This window comes from Triturus cristatus, chromosome 7 (assembly GCF_964204655.1).
Source record: "Triturus cristatus chromosome 7, aTriCri1.1, whole genome shotgun sequence".
Taxonomy (NCBI): Eukaryota; Metazoa; Chordata; class Amphibia; order Caudata; family Salamandridae; genus Triturus; species Triturus cristatus.
Genome location: NC_140590.1, coordinates 748,354,797 through 748,370,208, shown reverse-complemented (window position 1 = coordinate 748,370,208; position 15,412 = coordinate 748,354,797). Strand labels below are relative to the sequence as shown.

The 15,412-nt window shown below is 46.4% G+C and overlaps 1 protein-coding gene across 2 annotated transcripts in view; it reads right to left on the bottom strand.

The window, feature by feature from the left end:
• Window positions 1-15,412, bottom strand: part of DNAH17 (dynein axonemal heavy chain 17) — a 14,992,541-nt gene that overhangs the window by 9,249,077 nt on the left and 5,728,052 nt on the right. For both annotated transcript variants that reach the window (XM_085617470.1, XM_085617471.1), the window contains one exon: window positions 15,078-15,190. In XM_085617470.1, coding sequence (XP_085473596.1) covers window positions 15,078-15,190 — 113 coding nt within the window. The remainder of the gene's footprint in view (window positions 1-15,077; window positions 15,191-15,412) is intronic.

Here is a 15,412-nt window from a genome sequence, read left to right as displayed (position 1 = left end):
AGCACAATCCGGTCTTCCCAGAAACCGGTAGTCTGGTCCCACTTGTCCTCCAGATCCTGCTGTAGAGGTCTCATTCTCAGCCTGGCGTTGGGAATGAGGAATATGCAAGATGCCATTGATCCCAAAAGGGACGCTACTTGCCGGATCGTCGGGCGATTGGTCTAGAGAAGAACTTCGCACTTCTGCCGAATTGAAAAAAGTCTCTGCTCCGAAGGAAACGCTTTTCCTAGGTTTGTATCTAGGACGGAGCCCAGTTAATGGATCACCTGTGTAGGGTGGCAAACTGACTTTTCCATATTCACATGTAGGCCTAGCCTGCGGAACAGAGTCAGGCACACTTGGAAGTCGCTCTTTACCTGCTGGCCCTTTCTAGAGCCAATCGTCCAAGTATGGATATACAAACAGCCATCGTCTGTGTAGAGCTGCCACTACCACCGCCATGCACTTGGTAAAGACTCGTGGGGCAGATTTTAGCCCGAAGGGCAACACTCTCAATTGGTAGTGACTTGCCGACCACGAATCGCAGGAATTTGCGATGACGAGGAGTTACAGGAATGTGGAAGTACGCATCCTGGAGATCCACTGAACACATCCAGTCCCCTGCTTGCAGATGTGGACATATTTGATGAAGCACCAGCGTGCAACATTTTTCTTTTAAGATGAGCTTGTTCAGAGACCGCAGATCCAGGATTGGTGCTCCTGATCTCTTTTCGGCACTAGGAAGTACCTGGAGTACACTCCCTTTCCTCGCTGCGAGATGGGAACCTTCTCTATGGCCTTTTTTTGTAGAAGCGCCACCACTTCCTGACGTAGCAATTTTAGCTGGTGAGGACGAGATTTTTTCGGAGGAATGTCCTTTGGAGACACACGGAAACGTAGTGCGTATCCATTGCGCAGTATACTGAGCACCCAACGATCCTTTGTTATGTTGCACCACTCTCTCAGATGTTGCGAAACACTTCCTCCCACTGGAGTGGGCAATGGCGTTAGAGGAAGCTCTGGCTCATTGCTTTCCTGTCGGTCGAGTGGTGGAGGAGGATTGTTGTTGGTTACCCCCTCTACCTCTGGTAGACTTTCGACCCTGAAATTGCGATCGCCCTTGGTTCTTGCCTTGGGACCACTGAGGGGTTTGAACCCTCTGTTGGTATCCCTTGCGTTGGCTGGGCCTGTACCTTCGTTGGAACTCCTTTTTTAGGTCTCGGCTAGCGAAGGCTGCGCTTGCGCAGTCTCGCTCGCGAGATTTAATGACTTGGAGAAGAGGGGCTTGAACCCGCCCCTCTTCTCTCCTCTTCTCCATTGGCTGGCCTCTTGAATGCTGGCCAGCCATTGGAGAAGAGGTTTGTCACTCCGAACAGGCCCCGTCCTTTTCGGATTCGGGGGCGTTTTTTTTGTTGCTTTTCACCCGGGCGTGTTTTTCTCTCCTCCAGCCAATGGCAAGAGGAGAAAAAAAAAACCACGCCCCCGAATCCGAAAATGCCGTTGCCTTTCTCCGAGGCATTTCTGCTTCGCATCGGAGAAAGGCAGTGGTGTGCTTGTTTTTCCTCATTTGTGTGTTTTCCCTATTTTGCGAGCCGTCCGATGGACCCTAACGGCTCGAATTACGAACTGCAGCCTTATCTCTTCAGAAGGATCAAAATTACGTTCTCCTTATTGGGAGGAACTGCTAATGTCAACCTTTCAGTACGTTGCATGTCCTTGCGCACCTCCGGTATACGGAATGAGAAATTTGACCAAACATTCATTCACAAGCCAGCATTGTGACGTTCAGTCCTGCATTTTTGCACAAGTATCCCCTGAGCAGCTCCCGCCGGTACATGCTGGTACGGCAGCGGAGCCCCTAGGTAGAGCGAGGGGGTCCCCAACCCCTGCAGACATGGACTATGATTTCAAAGTGAAGCTGACGGCGGAGCGCGAGCGGGTGGAGGATCTCTTTGAGTACGAGGGCTGCAAAGTGGGCAGAGGGACATATGGGCACGTGTTCAAGGCAAAGCGCAAAGATGGGTAAGTTTGGGGTAGAGTCGGAGCACACCTCCGGTATACGGAATGCGAAATTTTACCAAACATTCATTCACAAGCCAGCATTGTGACGTTCAGTCCTGCCTTTTTGCACAAGTCTGTTGTGCTCGGACATCTCTAACGCCGATCTGTTCTCTGCCCATCGGACTTGAGCCTAATAACACCTTACATTGAATTGTTAAGTCACAGTTTTGTTTACTTGTTGATCCGTGACACCTTTGTCAACTGCGTCCGATGTGTCACAAATGTATATTATATGAGCGGCATAGACATAGAAAACGGACAAGTAAAACGAACGTAAAGCGGCCCCAGCACGACAGTTTTACTTCAGCGGGGCGCCGCAAGTTACCGGCTGTATATGTGTATGCTGCGGACAGAACCGGGCACAGTGCGGACCCCCCGCCCCCTGAGCAGCTCCCGCCGGTACATGCTGGTACAGCAGCGGAGCCCCTAGGTAGAGCGAGGGGGTCCCCAACCCCTGCAGACATGGACTATGATTTCAAAGTGAAGCTGACGGCGGAGCGCGAGCGGGTGGAGAATCTCTTTGAGTACGAGGGCTACAAAGTGGGCAGAGGGACATATGAGCACGTGTTCAAGGCAAAGCGCAAAGATGGGTAAGTTTGGGGTAGAGTCGGAGCACACCCCCTGTCAACTCCCCGGTGCCGGGGAAAGTCACCTTGTACCTGTTGTTTTGTGCCCATCAGTGCCTACAGTATGCCTTCACCTATGGGCGATCAGTCCCATGATCAGATGAGACCCAGCCAATTTTCAAATATTCTGTAGTCCAAGGAACCTATACTAGATCCGAAAGTAAACCTTCCAACTGTCGTTAATTCCGTGCACCAAGCACCCACAGGGCAGGAAGTTCCATTCAATTAATCAACGTTTTAGGCTTAACAGAATCCAACAAATGGGCACGTGCACATACTCACTCACTACCGGCACAGTACAGGGCCGGCTTCACGTTTCTGCATTTAAACAATTCAACAGAGCGTTTTACCCCCTTGGAGGTGTGTCTTCGTTTTTTTGTCATCAATGTGCAGTATACGTTATCGCTAAAGCGCGTTTTAACTTTAATTCTGCCAATTATGAAATCATACAGTGTATGAAATAAAACACTGTTTCTTTCTCTTAGACTGAAACAGCCATTAATTTAAATTATACTTGCATTCCAAGTCCCCAATGTTTTGCTTTCACTGGTGTGGAAGTTAGGGTCCGTGGGTAAAATAAAATAACAGTATCCGAATTAAGGTTCTGGATGGTAAGGCAACTGCTGAAGAAGCTGAGGTACCAAGGTTTGTATGGGCGAAAGGTATAAGCGAGTATGCGAGTAAATTAATGATGTGGGAAGAAAGACTAATATGCAGTATACTCTTTAGTGGAACAAAAAGTCTCTAGTTTCACTTCACAGTAAGATGAAATTCTGTCAATGGCTATAACTGTGTGTGGGTAACTGTGTGTGTGTGTGTAGGTGGCTCTGTGGGTGGCTCTATTTGTGTGTAGGTTGCTCTATGTGAGTGGCTGTGTGTGTGGGTGGCTTTGTGTGTGTGGCTCTGTGTGTGGGTGCAAATGCAATAGGTCTCGCACTTGAGAGTGATTAAGCTATTGACATTGTAAATAACAATGCCGTTTCTTTAAATGTTTTAAAAACAAAAACATAAAATTAATGTCATCAGCAATGCCAATAGCTCTAACTTTAACCCCTTCAGTGCCACGCCCTTTCCCCCTCCTGTGCCGGGCGTTGCACTAGTGGGTGGGGTTCATGACGAGATAGTCTCGTCATGGGCACAGCGCAACCGTGCTCCATGACGAGACTATCTCGTCATGGGCACTGAAGAGGTTAACAAGGCCGAGACCATTGCATTGTAAATGCTTGTCTTTTCTAGCCCCACCGCCTTCAAAGTGTCCAACTCGGCTTTCATCCAAGCCATTTCTTCATCCGTGTGGGAGCCAAACAATGAAGAACCCGATAAAGACAGGTTAAGGATCCTCTGCTGAGCATCCGGTTTAAGGGCTGTAAGCCTCAGCCAGGTAGACCTTCTTGCGCAAATTCCATGCGCATACGAATGCGCCAATAGTGTGGCACCATCCGCTGCAGTGCTAATCATCTGATTAGCTACCAAGGAACCCTCCGTAATGATCTCTTCAAAGTCCTTCTGATCTTCCTTTGGCAACTTTTCTTTGAACCGATCCAAAGAGTCCCATAAGGATCGGTTGTATCGACCTAATAAGGCTGCTGCACTAGAAACTTTGAGTGAAGAAGCTGCCGAGCCACAAACTTTTCGCCCCCTAGAATCCTGGGACTTACTCTCCTTGTCTGGAGGGACCAACGCATGAGCAGAGACTGCGTGCGTCTTACGTGCCGCTGCAACTATCACAGAATCCGCAGGTGGATCCGTTTTCAAGAACACCGGGTCTGTATTAGCCGGCTTGTACATCTTCTGAATTCTGGCCGGTGTAGCTTTAATCGTTGAAGGGGTCAGAAAAATGTCCATTACTGGTTCCATAAGGCCAGGAACCAGACGCAGCAACGGACGCGAAGCAGATCTTTGCTGCAGCGTCTCGAAGATCACTGTCGTTGCGACCTGGGGAGTGGACATTGCAATGTTCAGCTTCTGAGCCCCTCTCTGCAGCACATCATGATAGGTGTTAATGTCATCTATCGGAGACACTCTCGACTGTGGGCTGTCCGATAGAGTAGGCGAATAGTCCCTCTTAGAAGAGTGGGTGGAGGAAGTTGACCATGAGGGAGACCTCCTTCTGTGGTGATGTGACGTAGGAGGCCTGCTTTCCTTAGATCTACCTGCACGGTGGTGGCGTACCGGCGAAGGCGATCTATCCACCTCTTGTACTAATCTTTGCAGAGGGGACCTGTGGACAGGACTTGTGTACTCCTCCTCCCTTCTCGCTGCTCCCGCCGGAGTCTTACTCCAGTGATGTACTGGTAAAAGCCATATACACAGATGTATAGAAGGAGAGGGCCTGTGATGCGACAGGGATCTCTGTCGTGATCTCCTCTGATGTTCTGGAGACGCAGATGGAGAATGAGGACGTCTCGAGGAGTGAGAAGAAGAATGTCTCGATGCTGATTCCGTCACCAAGACTACTGAACCTTCATCAGATCTATGCGATGGTGGTCTCGATGTCGAGCGTATATCCCGCTGCGATGGAGCCCTCCTCGACGTCGATCGAGATCTTCTTCTAGCCGTTGAGGCTCGACCAGGTTCTGGGAGCGGTCTCGGCGTTGACTGTAGCTTCTTCGGCATCAAATGTGGCGACGGCGAATGGCGCCTAGACAGCGGTAGAATACTTCCTCGTCTCGACGTCGAGCGATGTGGCCTCGACGGCGACGAAGGGCTTTCTCTCTTCGACGCCGCTCGTGGATGGGATGATGACGGCGGAGGGCTGCTAGCTCTCGACGGCGAGCGACGTTGAAATGACGTCGGTGGAGGGCTTCTGGTCTTCGACGTCGAACGTCATCAGGATGACGTCGGAGGTCTCGTTCTCGACGCCGATCGCCGCCTGGTCTGCGACGGCGGAGAATTCTCTCCCCTCGACGTTGAACGTCGTCTATGTGACAACGACGGAGGGTTATCAGCTCTCGACGTTGAACGTCTAACCGACGTCGACGGAGGTCTGCTGGCTCTCGACGCCGATCGTCGCCAGGTTGATGACGGCGGAGGGCTTTGGCTCTTCGAAGCCAATCGACGTCATGAAGCAGACGATGGACTGGAACTCCTTGACGCCGATCGTCGCCGGTCTTTTCTTCGCTGCATGCCCCTCCGGTGGCTGCTTTCTCAGCGCCGAGCCCGACGCTGAGGGTCTAGAAGAGGATCTGGGCCTCTTGGAGCCTTTTCTTACCGGAGACCTGCCCCTGGAAGCCTTTTCTGCCAATCCATAAAGACGTATCCTCTCTCTGTCCTTTAAAATCCTTTTAGAGAGAGACTGGCAATGAGGGCAAGTCTTTGGGACATGATCCTTAGGCAGGCAAAGAATACAGACCGAGTGAGAGTCTGACCTGGCCTTCTTTTTTCCACAAGAAGGGCAGGGATCAAAAAGGGATGGCATTTTGAGTGGTAAAAAATGCCAAAAATAATCAGAAAAAGCAAACACCTTACTTGACTGGGTGAAAGACGTTGAAGTAAGTTAAAACTTTTCTGAAAAAGTTAGATCATTTCTGAATAAAACCAGAAAAAGAGTGGAGCTGTGTTACCAGGGTCGTGACTGAAGGAGCCGGAAAGAACAACTGACCTAACTGTCACCCCGAGGCATGATGGGAAGATAGGGGTCATGGCTGCCTTAAAGGCACGGTGCCAGTTTTTCTATGTTGCTAAGAGTTAGCTTTCTAGCCTTTCTAGGCTGTGGTTTTCTACAATGCAGCCTGTGAGCTGTCAATGCTTTCAGTCCTATCTGAGGTTTGAGGCTAAATGCTAAGCATTAAACCAGTTTTTAAACATGCTTTGCTGCTGTTTCTTCCCGGTTTTTTGTGATATATTGTTTATATTACATATTTTATTTATAATATACAGGGGAGTCCTTACAGCATTATTCAGCTCTGGTTATGAAAGGCTGCATTTACTTTTTTATTATATATATATATATATATATATATATATATATATATATATATATATATATATATATATATATATATATATATATATATATATATTCACTGAAAAAACCATAGGTTTCACACAAGTTATAGTTAGCTGTACATTTCACTCGTAAAAAAACAATGAAATTCCCCCGTTATAGTTAGTGCAGGCAACTATAACTCACGCGACCGCAATCCTCTGCTGATGCTAATACTGTATTTAGACACTTATTTGCCCATGTCTTCTTCCATTAAATTTTAGCTATACATATATTACAAATATTTTTTTTTCATAAAGACACATATGTCATCAGCAGAGGATTGCGGTCGCTTGAGTTATAGTTGCCTGCACTAACTATAACGGGGGAATTTCATTGGTTTTTTACGAGTGAAATGTACAGCTAACTATAACTTGTGTGAAACCTATGGTTTTTTCAGTGAATTTGCAAGGTTTTTTAAATGCTAATTCCTAACTATAACGTGTGTGAAACCTATGGTTTTTTCAGTGAATTTGTACGTTTTTTTAAATGCTAAGTTACTTTACGCCATTCGTGGCGTGCGCGCCCAGTTAACGCAGTTCGTTCCGTGCGCGCACGTTGGTCACGCGGTGCGCTGCGCGCACCGCGTGCCCACGTTACGCGGGATGGGCGCAAATGGGGGACATATTATGTGCTTCGTTGTGAAAGGTATTCATTTTTAGTTTCCATGATATCATGCTGGGTGGTTAACATCTAAATATAATACCCCTTTAGATGTTTTTTGACTATGTTTATGCTGCCCCCCTCAGAGTGCGAGAGAGAAAATGGCGGCCGCCGCTTCCTGGTTTCGACCGATTCGAATGTTTACTTAGATCGAACAGCCAATCAGAATCGCGCTCGCGCACGTCACCGTACGCGTACGGTAAGCGCACCGTAAGCGCACCGTAAGCTGGCTCAGATATATATATTGATTTAAAGGCTATTTTCTCAGAATCTACTGAACAGATTTACACCAAACCTACAAAAGGCACTTCCTTGACCTGTAGACTAACTCTCTGCCAAATTTCAAGGAACTCTGTTCAGCCGTTCGGGCTGTAGCTGTGTCTAAAGGTCCTATGGAAAAATGCATGGGAAAAATGCGTTTTGGGACCCCCCTTTTATCTCAGCCCCCGCTTGACGAATCCCCCCGAGACTTTCAGGGTAGGAGCGGAGCGCAGCGCCCCACCTATTTTGAAAATTTCGCGAGGATTCGTCGACCAGCGCCAAAGTTATTCAAAATAGAATGTTGCGGATTTCCTATGGAAAGAGGGTTCTAACTATAACTACCTACTGGCGACCGCCAGTAGGTAAGATATATATATATATATATATATATATATATGGAATTCCAATCCTGGCAAACGAAGAGCAGACAGGCACAGACTCCGTGAAATAATGGCAAAAAGAAGTTTAATCCAACAACAGCAAGACGCGTTTCGACGGCGAATCGCCTTGTTCACTTGTCTGTTACACATACCAGTGACACTTACATAGGGTAATGTGCAGTTGTCATGGCAACCACCACTCTGTCATCATAGACATAAAGAAACATGACCATGCTGATCGGCATGACTTGACAAATACACGAACCGGCTGATAAACGTGTTTAAATTGAATACTTGTAAAAATAAAACACATATATATATTATGAAGCATATATATACGAAAGTAACAATTAATCGAGCTTAACAAAATTAGAAACAACAATGCCTCATATGTCTCTCTGTCCTGTGAACATATATGGACATAGAAGACATGAAAATGCGCCCACAGCGGAAAAATCAACGAAACTATTCTAAATACTCACGAGGAATGCAAAATGCAGCTGTCAGGACAAATATCCTAATGGAATTACTTTATACATATTAAAGTCCTAACGGAAGACGCTTACTGATTAACGTGTCTCACTCCGGTGTCCGTCAATTAGTGAAGAGTTCTAGTGAACATGCGTAACCGAGACAGGAGCTGCCGGGGAGGAAAAAGGATACCTAGGCAGAGTGTCCGCCTAATATAAACAGAAAGAGTCTGTGAAGGTCCTAATACAGCGAATAGTTTGCAGGAGAATAAGAAGGAGGGTCCCGCCCAAGTGGGCCTAGACTGTGAAAAGGTATAAAGAAGTGTAATGAAATAAGGAAGTGTGCGAAAGCGTTCCCTGGGGCACAGATGAAAACAGATGAAATAGGACAGGTAAAAAGGCAAAGAAACAATATCTTTAGATGTACATGTAGAAAGTGGGTTGCTAAGATGTCAAACATACATAATACAGAATTAAAAGAATGTGAACAGACTGTAGCAAAATATTGGAGAGAGATTGGGAATAGCGGCCAGAGACCCGCTAAATTAAAGGTGAACATTTAGCGCTTCATCTGCGTTCATACCATTAGGAATTTTTGAATTATACAAAATAATGTAACAGGATTCCAATCTCCTTAGAGCTAGAAGTCGGTTACCTCCCCTAGGGTTTTTGGGGATGCTGTCTACCACATAGAAAGTGAGATCTTCCGTTTTTCCGTTGTGGTGAGTATTTATGTGTCGGGCAACTGGGTATGTGACGTCATTGTGCGTGATGGCTCTCAGGTGCTGTAGAATGCGCACGTGTACAGGGTGTATAGTGCTTCCCACATATTTTTTGCCACATGTACAGGTCAATACGTAAACAGCAAAGTCTGTTTTGCATGTGAAATGCTTTCTGATCACATACGGTGATTGTCTAAATGGTAAGACAATGTCCTTGGTATTTTTACCATGTTTGCAAGCCTTGCATTTGGCACATTTAAAGAAACCTGTAGGCAATCTAAGCCAAGAACCTTCAACTTTGGTTCTGCTTGGGGCATTGTTCACTATTTCCTGTCTCAAAGATTTAGCTTTTCTGAATGTGATTTGGGGTTTGTTGCTAATGGATGTGCCTAGAACTGGGTCATTCCTTACTGCATTCCAATGCCTATAGATGATTTTGCGGACTTGGGCATGATAGGCATTGAATCCCGTGACTAATCTCGGGGTGTTGGTGGTGGAGCTTTCTTTACTGCCTAAAGCAGTAGTAGTCTTGGTAGTAAGGAGTTCCCTGCGGGTTTTGGTAGCTACCTTTGATTTGGCTTTATCGAGGGTTTCTTGGTTATAGCCCCTGTGGGCTAATCTGTTGCACAGTTCATCTGTGGCTTCTTCGAAGCCAGTGTTAGTACTGCAATTACGCTTCATGCGTAGGCACTCGGCATAGGGTATGCTGGCTTTGAGAGAGCTAGGATGGAAACTGTGTGCGTGTAGGATGGCGTTCCCAGCTGTCGGTTTTCTGAAGGTTTTCGATTGAAGGCTATCTCCTTCTACGAAAAGCTCCAGATCCAAAAAATGGATAGTTTCCCTGCTCATATTGCACGTGAAGCTGAGGTTCAGAGTGTTGTTGTTAATTTCTCTAGAGAATTGGGTAGCACTCTCTTCTGAACCTTTCCACAGAATGAATATATCGTCGATGTATCTGACGTATATTCTTACATGTTCTGTGAATGCAGCCTGCAGCTCCACCCTGAGTACCTGCTCCTCCCACCAGCCCATATGCAAATTAGCATAGCTGGGGGCGAAGCAAGTACCCATGGCTGTGCCCTGCAATTGCTTGTACATTAGGCCATCAAATATAAAAACATTGTTACCCAAACACAATTCAGCCATCTTCACAAGCATCTCAGTGTGTTGGAACATAGACATAGGTCTCCTGCCTAGATAGTGGTGAAGTGCATTGAGCACTATAACTCACGCGACCGCAATCCTCTGCTGATGCTAATACTGTATTTAGACACTTATTTGCCCATGTCTTCTTCCATTAAATTTTAGCTATACATATATTACAAATATTTTTTTTTCATAAAGACACATATGTCATCAGCAGAGGATTGCGGTCGCGTGAGTTATAGTTGCCTGCACTAACTATAACGGGGGAATTTCATTGTTTTTTTACGAGTGAAATGTACAGCTAACTATAACTTGTGTGAAACCTATGGTTTTTTCAGTGAATTTGCAAGGTTTTTTAAATGCTAATTCCTAACTATAACGTGTGTGAAACCTATGGTTTTTTCAGTGAATTTGTACGGTTTTTTAAATGCTAAGTTACTTTACGCCATTCGTGGCGTGCGCGCCCAGTTAACGCAGTTCGTTCCGTGCGCGCACGTTGGTCTTGCGGTGCGCTGCGCGCACCGCGTGCCCACGTTACGCGGGATGGGTGCAAATGGGGGACATATTATGTGCTTCGTTGTGAAAGGTATTCATTTTTAGTTTCCATGATATCATGCTGGGTGGTTAACATCTAAATATAATACCCCTTTAGATGTTTTTTGACTATGTTTATGCTGCCCCCCTCAGAGTGCGAGAGAGAAAATGGCGGCCGCCGCTTCCTGGTTTCGACCGATTCGAATGTTTACTTAGATCGAACAGCCAATCAGAATCGCGCTCGCGCACGTCACCGTACGCGTACGGTAAGCGCACCGTAAGCGCACCGTAAGCTGGCTCAGATATATATATTGATTTAAAGGCTATTTTCTCAGAATCTACTGAACAGATTTACACCAAACCTACAAAAGGCACTTCCTTGACCTGTAGACTAACTCTCTGCCAAATTTCAAGGAACTCTGTTCAGCCGTTCGGGCTGTAGCTGTGTCTAAAGGTCCTATGGAAAAATGCATGGGAAAAACGCGTTTTGGGACCCCCCTTTTATCTCAGCCCCCGCTTGACGAATCCCCCCGAGACTTTCAGGGTAGGAGCGGAGCGCAGCGCCCCGCCAAAGTTATTCAAAATAGAATGTTGCGGATTTCCTATGGAAAGAGGGTTTTAACTATAACTACCTACTGGCGACCGCCAGTAGGTAAAATATATATATATATATATATATATGTATATATATGTGGAGATGCATATATGTTTATCACATATATGATTGTGTTTCCGGGGTCCCGCACATGGGCGGGAATATTCTAGTGCTTATGACTATTGATGAGGATCCCCTGGAAGAGAACCACAACTATTCCCAGTGTCCTTAGTTATTATCCAGACAGGCTGTAGATAGTTAGTGACCTACCTGGTGAAGTGATGCAATGCTTTATTTGGCGATTGTAGTTTGCTTTAGTACATGTGTTGTAGCACAGTTGTGTCTGGGCCTTTTCTTAGCATGGGTTGTGTTCCGTTGCACTGTGCTATACGGGTGTTTGCAGGTTCTGGCCTCGTTTACCTGCCGCAATTTGGCCTCATTACCAGTTCTGGACTGCAGAAGGCGGCACGCAGTCTATCACTGTGCAGGGTCAGGCCACGGGGGAGCTGGAGGGCCGGAAGTGCCACCGGAGATCTGCATGCAGTCGTGCAACCACCTAGGTCCAGCTCACCGCAAGGCGTTTAAAGGGCCCAGTCTAGCAGTGCAGCTTCACCTCTAATGAACTTGGTAGTCAGGCCTCCGTCGAGCACTCGCACAGCCCCAGTCCTAGAGGGTAATCCGTTCAGGTGATCTTCGTTGTGCCGCTCCGACGTTAACAAGGCACAGGTCAGCAGAGCAGCCTCTATCTCGCAGCAGCACTATATGGGTTACAGTTTCTGGCTGCCCGGTCACAGCGTCTGTAGAAGTCTGCGGCAGCTGCCACGGTTTCCCGCCACCCCAGCCGCAAGCCTCACTGGCTTGTGGTCGGCTTCCCTGCTGTTTGATCGATTCAAGTACCTTGTGGAGATCCGTGCAGTCCATGCAGCTCCGCTTCAGTGCTTTACGCCCAGGGCTGACTTATGGATTCCTGCTGGAGTCCGTCATTTTTCCCGTCATCACTATCCAGCCCTGATTATGCTGCGTGTCAGGGTGCTCACCGTTCTTTTTCGGGGTGTTATATACAGGGGAGATTCGCCATCCTTTTGCATGACTTTTGAGTCCTCGATGCCTGCAAATGGCCCGGATTGTTGTCGGATTAATTTCCCCAGCTGGCAGAGCTACGTTAGGGCGCGGCCATCTTGCCGTGGGCTCAACAGCGCCCCCGACACCACACAAACAGTTGTTTCATGCATTCATGACTAGCACTAGGCCAACTGCTGAAAGACCAAATGGCAGTCTAGGTCACATAGTAGTGCATTATTAAATCAAGAATGCAAGTTTATTAAAAAAATTAAAAAATGAGAAAATGTAGTGAACTGTGCAACATCTTCACTTTTAAAAGAAGAAAAATTACTTACAAAGAAATAACTAGGCCCCTACTGAAACTAGAGGCCACCCACTGCAACAGATGTTAACAATTGGCTAAAAGTACAAATAAATCCAGGTGCATGGCCCCAGTCAAATAAACAACACAAGTTTTTCAACTTAGGGACCGATTACGATCTCGTTAGGAAGGACTCCAAACGGGATTCGGAAAAAGCAAATCTGATTTGGAGCCTATGTTTCCGTACGAATAACCCCCCTTTCCGAATGACCAAGTGCTATGCGAGGAAACTGTCCGCGCTGACCGAATCGGTTCTGAACCCAAATCAATCAATCCAAGTTATTTGGAGCCGAATTGTGCAGCTTAATGGGAATGTCTTCTGGACGAGCGAGTATGATTATCGATTCTGAAAGCCGTATCGACTTGGTTTTGCCGAGACTAAACTGCTGTGGTAATCGGACTTCGGGGGTCGTAGCAGGCCCCCCTCCACCTGGGGCCCGCCGATTCAGTTGCAGTGGGTACTCATGGGTCCCCCCTTTCCATGCATGCAGTGTGGGTGACACCATGGGGTGCCTGCCACAGGGTGCACGATTTTCCCCATCCACCCCCTTTTTCCAAGGGAGCCTGTGTTCTGGGTGGGTACACAGGCCCCCATTGAATTAAATGGGAGTCCAACCGAGTCGAGTTCATACACATACGGACACATAGTACTAAGTCGGTGGGATTCCCGGAGTGTGATTCGTACGGAAAGTATTCCCAACCCGACTTGGTGGGAATGCTTTCCTAAGAAGATCATAACTGGCCCCTTACTTGTGAAATCTTAAATACAATGGTATATGCAGCAGACACAAAAAGTGATCATTCCACCTCCAAATCCAAATGAATGTGGGCAGGAAATGGACTAAGCACTGGGAGGAGCCTGCTGGACAGGAACAGGAAGATGGAGACTCTGGGGCACTTCCTTCCAATTGAAAAATAGGTTTTCATAAAAAAGCACTCCTCGCACAAAAAAAACAACGCCAAATGTCCATTCAATTAGGTTTTTGACTCCAAATCATACTTTCATGAAGATTTGGCTGCTTCTTGAGGAGACACTTTTCACCACATTGCAGCCGATGGTAGATCCTTCACGTTCGGGATCACGTACGGTGGAAAACATCTGCTGGGAGACGCTGGTGCGCCTGATTTGACTTGATGGGTGGCAACAAAATCTCATGGGAGCATGCAGCCAGCTAGCAAATCTCATGGGGACTGCGAACGGCTCTGAAAATCAAATGGGCAATCGTGAGCGGCCCGAAAGTTGATCCCGCGTGCGCAAAAGCACATTTCGAGCATTGTAACAAAAAAAAACCAGCTCTGTGGCGGAGTATAGAGTTTATTGGCAACTCTGCATTACCGAATTCCTCAAACTCTGCGAGTGGAGCGGAGTTTTATGCCCAGACCTACAAGTAACTTACTTGTTTGTTGATGTTTATTAAATGCTGTGAGGCATGATTTCTGTCTTTTTGTCTATTTTCTGTATATGCTTGGGTACACTTGGATATAGTAAAGAAAAGGACTTACCAGTAATCTTCATTACTCCGATTCTTACTTCCCCTTACCAATATTAACGTTCCCTCCTCCCCTTCCTTTTTAGATTTGTGGGAAGTGGTTGTGGAGGCTTGCAATAGTCAATAAGTACCTTGCCCTTGTTATGCTTTTAGTAGTAAGGAGACGGGGCTGTTGGTATTTCTTTTTCTATGTTTAGGATGGGAGTGAGCTTGATAGGTGTGACAGTTGTAGACCTTGCCTTGTATAATGCATAGAGTAAGTAATGGGATGCGTGTGGGCAACTGCCTCAGGGGTACCTCAGGGGTACCACTGCTATTTGTATTTGAGAAATCATGCACAGCTGTTGCCACCCACTTTAGTTAATACTTGTGTTACAGAAGCTTGTAGCTCTTCTGCTTTAAAAGGTTGTCAAAGTATTTCCACAGAACAAGAGCAAAAACTATTGCCACTGCCACTGCTTTAAAGGAAAGCTTGGGTGCTGGGTCTCCATGAAGTGCAAACTTTATATTTGGTTGTGATCTGTGAGGGAAGTGAGCTGGACTATTCATTATGAAAGTTACCAATAGCTAATAAAGCCAGAAAGGTGTTTTTTACTTAATTAAGCTATCAAATATTATCCAATAATTAAAAGGAAAAGTGGTTTCTACATCTAAAGACTAAAGAGAATGGCATACCACTTAATACAATCACGCAGATCTGCATACACATAAACTACCATAAAGATAAAGACAAGAAAATAACTGCACCTGCTTTTTGTTGTAATCTTTAATTGCATTTTCGTAACCTTCCTCCAGTCTGGAAAATGCTATCCCAACCTCTGTGCTCCACCATATTTGTGTGCCGGTTAAAGCAACCTGTTACAAATTAAAATGGCAGGTTTACTATGAAATACATGAAAAGGGTGCCACTTGGAATAGATAGTTTGTCTGGGGTGCATACAGTCAGTTGCTGTGTAAATCGCAAGTCTGGATAATAAACGCTTTCTAGGTCGAGGCTTACCAGATAGCACAGCTGTCTGGTTTTTCTAACGACATCATGGACAATTTCAGAAAGCTTCCCTGGGAATGCATTACGTC